Source organism: Asparagus officinalis, chromosome 2, assembly GCF_001876935.1.
Source record: "Asparagus officinalis chromosome 2, Aspof.V1, whole genome shotgun sequence".
NCBI classification, from domain to species: domain Eukaryota; kingdom Viridiplantae; phylum Streptophyta; class Magnoliopsida; order Asparagales; family Asparagaceae; genus Asparagus; species Asparagus officinalis.
This window is the reverse complement of record NC_033795.1, coordinates 2,542,465-2,552,425: the sequence shown is the minus strand read 5'-3', so window position 1 is coordinate 2,552,425 and position 9,961 is coordinate 2,542,465. Positions and strand designations below refer to the sequence as shown.

General features: G+C 37.5%; 1 protein-coding gene across 2 annotated transcripts; it reads right to left on the bottom strand.

The window, feature by feature from the left end:
* On the bottom strand, positions 1-9,102 carry LOC109829894. Of its 2 annotated transcripts, XM_020396978.1 has the most exons (4): positions 8,880-9,099; positions 8,737-8,779; positions 8,332-8,388; positions 1-295 (listed from the first exon to the last, which is right to left on the bottom strand). In XM_020396978.1, exons 1-3 carry the CDS (start codon positions 8,998-9,000, stop codon positions 8,385-8,387), a joined length of 168 nt encoding a protein of 55 aa, XP_020252567.1. In that variant the 5' UTR covers positions 9,001-9,099; the 3' UTR covers positions 1-295; positions 8,332-8,384. The 2 variants fall into 2 exon arrangements, with proteins under 2 accessions (XP_020252567.1, XP_020252568.1); XM_020396979.1 differs by lacking the exon at positions 8,332-8,388 and having other exon boundaries at positions 8,880-9,102.

Genomic DNA, 9,961 nt, shown 5'->3' with positions numbered 1-9,961 from the left:
TTGAGACCTCCAAATGACGATTCATAATCAGGAAACATAACATCTCAAATAGGTGCGAACAAATTGCTAGTTTCACTGTCTTCTTCGATTCATAACAGAGACATTAGAAGGCGGAGCACTAGTCCCAAACCATAGTTTGGCCTTTATTTAAACAAGAAAGATGATGAAATTTATAGTACTTCATAACAAAACCATGTCTTTAGTTTAATGGAACAAATTAACCGAAAACCAACGAGTGTCTCTGGAATAAGAAGAGCAATGCATCAATTACACCGTATCAACCAACGAATTTCACCTACAAAAAGAAGCATGGTATTAGTTTCCCGGAAAAATTCAGCCATGATGCATAGTGACACCATTGAACTCAACTACTGAAGCCAAACTAAAAATATGGTTCTAGCACTTTATCTTCACACAATGTCAAACGAACATCACAATCCACTTCCCGTCAATCTTAATCCTCCAATATAAGAATATAAGAATATTAGAAGATAACAATAGACAAATACAGAAGGAGAAAAAGAAAAGGACAGTAATTATTTCCCAAAGGATGAATATAGTGGTCCAGATGAGTTACAACAAGCCGTGCACAGATCATTTTCAATAGCCTTCACAATACTTTAGGTGAATAGAATTGTGACAAAAGAAGAATGTGTTAGTCAAAAAAAGTGTGCTGTAACTGGGAAACTGCAGCACCGTGGCTGAGAAGAAAATGTACTAGCAGTATCTTAGAGCTTATCATAGAACAAAACCAGGAAGCTATTGGTGAGAAGAATAAAAGGGAAATATTAGAAAATGATGACAGGATGTTGATCAGTGTAAGGATACAGAAACATAATCAATCGTGAATTTTGATTTATACATAATCTATTTTATATTCGTTCAAAACAAACTAACATTGTCAAAATTTGTGGGTTATATATAGCACATGAAAATCGCAAATTTTGATGTACAAATAATAAACTAACTTTCGTTCAAAACGAGCTAAAATTGACAAAATTTATGGGTTATAGCTCATTAAATTCGCGAATTCCAATGTACACATAATTTATTTATAATTTTATATTCATTCAAAACGAAGCAAAATTGTCAAAAAATCGTGGCTTCTATCTTATGAAAATTGCAAATTTTGATGTATGAATAATGAATTTATTTTCATTCAAGACGAATCAAAATTGACAAAAATGGTGGGTTATAACACATGAATATCGCAAATTTTGATGTAAACATACTTAATTTATATTCATATGAAACGAACCAAAATTGACAAAAAAATGGATTATAGCCTATCAAATCAAATTACACTCTAGTTGGAAATGAACTAATTGACAGAAATTGTCAGTTATAGTTCATGAAGCGAATTTTAGTGTATACATAATAAATTTATTTTCGTTTGAAAATAACCGAAATTAAAAATTTTGTGGGTTAAAATCGCAAATTTCATACTAAATTTACTATTGTTTGGAACAAATCAAAATTGACAAAAATCATGGGTTATAGCTCATTAACATCACGAATTTTGACATACATACAAGTTATTTATGTTTGTTCAGAACAAACCAAAATTGACAAAAAAAGTGAACTATAGCCCAGAAACCGCAGTTTTGATTACGCATAATAAATTTACTTTCATTCAAAACAACCAAAAATTGACAAAATCTGTAGGTGATAGCTCATGAATCATGAAATTCGATGTATACATAACTTATTTACATTCGTACAAAATGAACCAAAGTTGTCAATGCAATATAGGTACATTACAAAACAAAATTGAAAAAATTTGTGGGTTATCCCAAGGATCCCAAATGATGGGGACCCTAGGAGAGCCGCCAACTCCAACAATCGTCCATGTACGATCCATACTAGATCTGACTAACTACCACCCTACCTCCTCGACCCGAACCTAGGTGATCTATCCATGACCAAGATGAAGCTTGGGTGAAACTAAGTGGAGGTCCGAACCGACTACGCTGACCTCTCTAGTGGGGGAACACATTAGATATTTACCTAAACCGGTAGGTCCCTGGGCAGATCCCACGTTGGCCTCAAGATGTTGGTCTCTAACTAAGAAAGTAAATGCTTGAGCTTAAGAAGCTTCTAGTCCGGTGGGTTCGTATAATTCACTAGGATAAGTGGTATTATTGAACCAGACGAAACAAGCGGTGAAACTAAAGACGGATGTAGATTCATAGGGGCACTTCTATATTCAGATAGAAATATGCTAGGCTCGCTTCCAAAAAAATAATTTCTTCATCACGCCGTGAAAAGATTTTACACAAAAAGGTCCGTTAGGCACATAATCGTTATGTCATAATAGATCTGAACACTTGCCCCGGATCGACTTCAATATCATAATTGCTCTAGTGAATAACTAACAAAAATAGATAGATGGGGGATAGGAAAAAGTAAACTAATCATAAATAAAATATATATCTTTCAGACTTTCAGAGGTTCACTAAAAACTTGATTGTTGGGGGGTCTCTTTGTATGTGCTGTCCGAAAAGAGGACTTAATGATTATCTCCGCTAATTGAACTCTAGATGATACAACGAAAAAAGAAGATGGGTAGAAAAACTTATTACATATCATTAACTCTGGTATCTAATAAGTTCTACCTACTATTGGATTTGAACCAATGACTCCTGCCATATGAAAGTAATACTCTAACCACTGAGTGAAGTAGGTTATTTATCATCCAAAAAAAGGACCCATCTCCTCGAAGATTATAGGTGGAATATTATTTCTAAGCAATATCAATTCACAAACAGTAAACGAATCAGAAAGCTATCATGTGGGATCCTATCTTTGCATCAAATTAAACCACATGCTCCACTGCTTGTGCGAGCCCCTGTCAATTCCTTTGAGTTTCATTCTTGTGAACGTACTCTCCAATCGGGATACTTAGCGCGTTAGCTACAACACTGCACTGGTCGATACGCACAGCGCCTAGTATCCATCGTTTACAGCTAGGTCTACTGGTGTATAACACAATCAAACCCGAATGAACTAAATGTTGAATTGAATCGTACCAGTCTTTATTACTCATTTTTGTACTTATTTTCCAATTATTTCTTCAATTGAGAGAAAGAAATAAAGTACTAGGAATACTACATTCTAAATAAGATAATAATATTACTATATCCAATGAATAACAAATTCAATAGAAATTTTTTAGGGGAGGTGTAGATTGAATCTTAATGTATCACACAATCCAAATTTTTCCAAAATGATAGCATTTTTGGATCGGGAAAATGCTAAAGAAGTTCAAGAGATGAGAGAATTAAGGATAACTACTAGAAAGACTGATGCAATGCATAATGATGTATCAAGGAACACATTTTTGCTATGCTACTAATACTTGTACTTGCTTTGCTATTCTGCCCAAGTCTACCTAAGAGTTATGGGTACTAAAACATCAATAGGCTGATTGGGGGAGATCCAGAATTATAAATTTCTCATTTTGAGGAGACAAAAGAAAAGGAGAAAGCAAACAAAGAAAAAGAAGAGGAAAATGAACGAATAGCAATATCAGAAGCTTGGGATACCTTTATATTTAAGCAATAAGAGGTTTAATGTTAGTGACTCAATCTTTTCTTAGAAAAGTAGCAATGCCAGTATCTGAGAAATAAGCATTTGCTAACTCTATGCCAGTAGTCGCGGTAAGACAAAGGATGCAAGCATTATCCGGAATGATTGGGCGTAAAGCGTTTGTAGGTGGCTTTACAAGTCCACCGTCAAATCCCAAGGCTCAACCCTGGACATGCGGTGGAAACTACAAAGCCGGAGTACGGTAGGGGTAGAGGGAATTTCCGATGGAGTGGTGAAATGCGTAGAGATTAGCTCGAGGTATTTCCTCTACCCCTTCTTACCCTGAAAAAGCAAGGTCACCTTGCATCCTTGAACCGTAACCATCTTTTGGCCAACCTAGCCTCATTCGTCCCTTAGGACCAACAAGGGGTAGTACAGGAATATTCACCTGTTGTCCATCGACTACGCCTTTCGGTCTGATCTTAGGCCCTGACTCACCCTCCGTGAACGAACCTTGCGGAGGAACCCCTAGGCATATTCATGGAATACGATCATATACAAAGAACGATTGGTACCAGAATTAATCATGAATGTTTAAAGAATCACAAACCCTTCTGATTTGAAAGGGCCACTGTTTTTGAAATAGAACAATATAATAACAATACATGCTATACTATACAGACGGATTTTGTTTTACTTGAGGTTCAAGAACCTTTCCGCCAATTTGATATACACAACTTATTTACACTTGTACAAAATGAACCAACGTTGTCAATGCAATATAGGTACATCTTTTATTACCTAGGATAAACTCGGCACCGAAGCTAGTGCTTTGCAAGAAGTAATAATCAAGGAATATGTGAAGGGGTTCTGTGATACCCCAAACATAGTCCCACATCGGGAGAACAAAGAGAACATGGAGTGTTTATATATTAAGTCCGCTCAAGTGTAGCATTGACTAGCCCATTTTGGCAATAGTTTGAGGCGAACATGTTACACTTAGTGGATCCCACATCTTTCTATGCGCAAACGAGCTCACGGGCCCTAGACGTGAAAAATGGTATCAAAGTAATTAGCCATTCGAAAATGTAGAGCTTAGTGTTATGCAGCGCTAAATGTTAATTGCATGAGCATAGAGTGAGCCACCTCTAGAACCCTCAAGCGCCACCTCTAGAGTCCTCGTTGTCAGGCGCTAATACTAGGATGAGTCATTATCATGTTGCGACGAGCATGTCACATATTTAAGGTAATGTGTTTTGACACCCCCAAATAGAGTCCCACTTTGGGAAGACAGAGAGAATTAGGAGTGTACACTAAGTGAAGAGTCCCAAGTGTAGCATTAGCTAGCTAATTTTGGCGACAGTTAAGCCAAACAAACTATCCAACTCACTCATCATGAATCTCATGGTTAGCTTCGACCAACTTAGCTAGAGCTCAGTCACATATGGACGCAGAGAACAACTGCCTCTATAAGAAGGTGGCTCGATAGGAAATTGCTGAGACCGAATCTTCCTAAGGAAAGAAGGCTGAAACCGACCGGTCCAAGCCTAAGCTAAGATTCGGCTACGTTGATAGGAGATATCAGAGAAGGGACGCAACAAGGAAACTGGCGCTCGCCCCGTCAACACCCTCATCTTGCAGACATTGCATCTGATCTAGGAGGGACATCTTACTAAACCTCTGCCTTGTATGATTTCAAACCCCAACAAGAGAGACCTCCGATAATATTGTCGCTATCACAGGGAACACGACCACGATACCAATGATTGGAGAGTCCTACAGAAACATTGAGGACGTCATTCAACAAGAGTTGTTAAAGAAATTCCTCGACAACCACAACAAGGAGGGACCAGTCTTAGATAAATCGGAGGTCAAGATCTAGATCACCTCGTTCGAGGCGCAAAAGTCAGCTAAAAGCCAATGACAAAAACACTATCAACACCATCAACGGTAGGAAGCAGCAGAAGGAATATCGAAGAATGCTCAAAAGAGGTATGCCCGACGAGCCCTTCAGGTAAATTTATGTGACAAGAAGCTCAAGGTGGATCAACCTATCTCCTTCAGCAATGCTAACCTGAAAGGTGTAATGACACCTCATGACGATCCTATCATCTCTGCACAATCAATAGGCTCCAAATCAAGAGGATCATGCAGGATACAATAAGTCCAGCAGATATTTTGTTCATGAACACATTCAACCAAATGAGGGTTGACAAATCAGAGCTGCAACCCTAACCGAGTTCTCTTGTAGGCTTCTCGGGGCACTCAGATTGACCAGAATGATTAATCATCCTAACTATGATACTTGGTTATTACCCTCGCCGGTCCATGATTCAGATACAATACATTATGAGGGACGTTAAGTCAGCTTATAACGTATCCTTGGAAGAGCTTTCTCGAACAACCTCTAAGTTGTTCCCTCCACTTACCATCAAATAATGAAATTCTAAACTCCCTAAGGACTTAGCCTTGTACAGAGTAATCAATAAGAAGTCAGATCATTCTATCTGCTCTCTATGAAAGGTAAAAGAACCTACGAGACTGTCAATCAAGAAATCCTAAACCTACCCACAAAAAGATGAAGAAAGGGGACGAACCACTCCAGTGGAAAAATGGAATAAATTCAACTCGACCCCAATAAAACCAAAAAGGTTAAAATCGAGTTAGAGTTAACCGAGTCGCAGCAAGGAGCAATTATTATGTTCCTTCGCACCAACGCGGATGTTTTTGCCTAGGGACCTGTCAATATACCAGGAATCGTCCCCGAAGTGATAGCCTATGAGCTATTTATCGACCAACACAGTAAGTCGGTCCGACAGAAGAAAATGCATCTTGGGCCAAAGAGATAGAAGACAGGTATAGAAGTCAAATAAATGCTAAAAGACAACGTCATTTGAGAAGTCTAATATCCAGAATGCCTAGCGAATGTGTTGCCAGTTAAAAAGGCTAATAGCAATTGGAGAATGCATCAACTTCACTAACCTCAACAAAGCATGTCTCAAGGTCAAGTACCCCCCCCCAATCGACCAACTGGTTGACGAGAGCGCCAGCCATGAAATGCTCAGCTGCATGGACGCCTTCTCAGGTTATAACAAGATAAAAATGGTGAAATGTGATAAAGAAAAAACCTCTTTCATCACAAATCAAGGTACTTATTATTATAAAGTGATGTCATTTGGTCTCAAGAATGCAGAAGCAACCTACCAGAGGTTAATCAACAAGAACTTTAAAGATCAATCCGATCACAATGTAGAGGCGTAGGTAGATGATATATAGGTGAAGTCCATATAGATTGACTCTCATGTGGCGAATGAGCGGATCTCAAAGAAACATTCATCCTCCGTCGATATCAGATGAAGCTCAACCCTACAAAGTGCAACTTTGAGGTCCGAAGGCAAATTCTTCAGATTCATGATAACTTAATGAGGAATAGAGGTCAATCCGGAGAAGATACTACCATTGAAGGGATGTTTGAGCCTCACATTATGAGGAACATCCAAAAGTTGAACGGAAGGGTAGTGGCTTTGAGCCGTTTTCTCTCTAAGTCGGATGAAAGTAGTCTTCCCTTCTTCAAAGTACTTAGAGGGGCTTAGGGACACAAAGATGACATTCGGTGGATAATAGAGCGTAGCAACACTTTTACAGAGCTCAAGAAGTAACTGACCTTCAAACCCTTATTGACCAGACCCATTCAACGGGAACAACTCTATCTCTACCTAGCCCTCTCAGTAGAATCTGTGAGCTCAGTCCTAGTTTGAAAAGAAGAGAACGTCCAGAAACAAGTGTACTACGTCAGTTGCATCCTCAAGGCGGTCGAACTCAACTCCATTACCATTGAGAGCCTCCATCACTCTCATCATCATGGCTAGACGCCGCGTTACACTCAATCGGTCCCATGGCTCATGATATGCCAATGAGCTCACTGGCCTAGGGCTTGAAAAATTCATCTATGAAGATGGACCTTGCACCAACAAGGATATCACCCGCCCCAAGCAAAATGTCATTCAAACACGAAAGCAATGGAACATATACTACGAATGATAGATCATTAAACAGTAATGTTATACTGATGATTATAACCACAAGCGCATCCAAAGATGCAAAGTAGGAAGCAACTAAGAAGACAAAAACCTTTCTAACTATTTTCTTGTTCTCAATCTCTTTTAGCCTCCAACATGCAATTTTCTACATGAGTTCATTGTTTTAAATATCCCCAGTATAGCTGATATATTGGCAAATATATCCTTTTATAAGGCTTGCCACAAAATGATATGGTCTCGATATCCCTTATAGTTTTTTGACAATTTTTGGGCGTAACCCAGCTGATATGTCTTTTCATATGGCTTGTCACAAAATAATGTAGTTTTTTTTTAAATTTCTTTGATGTTTTTGGCAAAAATTCTAGTCCTATGAAGTTTTTAAGCAAATTCTAGAGTTATAGTAGGCTTTGTTCCCTTAGTAAATTTCTACAATTGGATAGTGAGCCTAAACACATTTTATTTATGTTTAGATTTCATTCGGTATGTTAAATTACATTTTAGGACATTATATTATATATGCACATTGTCAAATATGGCACTCCGATATATACTGCATATCTTGACATCCACAGGCCGAAATGGATTGTGGTTGTCCTATATTTCCTCGATATCCAATATTTAAAACCTCGCATTAGTTATACCAAGCATCCCACTAAAAGCAAAAAGAACTTCAAATCATATAAAACTGAAATATAAAAATGGTTGTAAGCCGTCAGTATCAAGGTTATAACATGACCGCATCCGCAAGCGCTCAAGTAAGTACCTAAATTGTTGCACCTCGTTATGAAGGATAGCTGTTTCACCTCCAAGTAATTTTCACCTGAGAAAAAATAGGGCTTGATTGTCATTTGAAAGAATAGATAGGACATGAAAAGCTAAAACAATGCTTTTGTTTCACTCATAGCAAGCCCAGTGAAAATGCATCCACCATAATTACAAGGGTAAATTGCAGACAATTCCTCTTATATATATTCCTATCACCTCTCAATTATTTCAGTAGCACTTAAAACATCCCAATTCAAAAGGCGAAAGGGGTTATCTGCAATTTTTCCTTCTCAAAATGAAAAATTCAGAAGGTCGAGAAGCAGAAACATCTAAAAGATGAATTCTTTTTATGAATTAAGAGAAAAAGGGGGACAAATCTAGGGTTTCAGAGAGAGGAAAAGACCTATTGTGCTCCTGGACGAAGCGAGAGTTCTTGGCGTCCTCCTCTGCAATAGAAACGAAGAAATCAGCAATGGATGAGGTCATAAAAGAATAAAAAAATCAGGGGGTCATTTTTGGAGCAAAATTGGGGATTTTGAATTTTACCGGTGAGGCCGGCGGTGAATTTGGTGATTAGGGCACCGGTGATGGCGAATCCGGTGAGGAAAGGCCAGTTGCGATTCCACTCCCTCTTGAAGAACACCGGCCATGGATCGAATCTCCTCATCTCTCTCCTCTCCTTTTAATTTTTGGGGGGAAATTTGGGCACTTTTTTTGAGCCTTACGGGTTGAGATGAACGCTGTTCTATGTTTGTTAATAGGGTTTTTTTTTATAGAGTGTCCATCGGCACTTTATATAAGAGGAGAGAGAGAGAAAGGGATGATTGAAGCGGGGCCCTCTGATTTGCATTGAGATCCTCTCCTCAATTATTTCTCTATCTCTCTCCTCTCTTAGGGCATCTCTAACCGTTTCTTCAAAAAAAATTTCAAAATGGAGAAGCAAAAATCATATTCTTTAAATTATTTTTACACTAACTCCAACAGCTTCCCCTTTTTGAAAAATCCCCTTTTTCCTCCAAAAATTTAAAGAATGCTGTAGATTTGAGAAACTTCCCTATTTTTTTTTCTCCTCCATCCCTATTTTGGGGAATGAGATGGGGAATCTATTAGACCAAAAATCTAACTAAATTCTACAAAAGTGGAAAATGAGGAAGCTGTTGGAGATGCTCACCCATGAGCACTCTATAGAAAAACCCTTGTTAATATTATGTGGAATGCGTCCACACATGGTCAAGTATTATAATTATTTATTGTAAGTTTATTTATTTACTATAATATGGTTGTAAAAAAACTTTATAATTATTGTAATATATTAACTTCTTTCAGATATTTTCATGTGTGATTTTAACATTTTGACTTTTAGAGAAATAGTGATGTTTAAAGTCTTAAAATGTTTTTAATTTAAGATTAAATAGTAATTTGAATGTATAGTTTTAAAATATTAATGATGTAAGGGACCAATATGAAAAAAACCTATTATTATAAATAAAAAATAAATTCTTGAGTTCATTAAGGAAAATGGTAGGTTTTATCTAGTCATTAAGGATTTTGTTCAGTTATAAAAAAATCACTTACACCTGTTGTTTATCTGGCAATCGAATATTATAAATACTTTTTTCAATAAAATT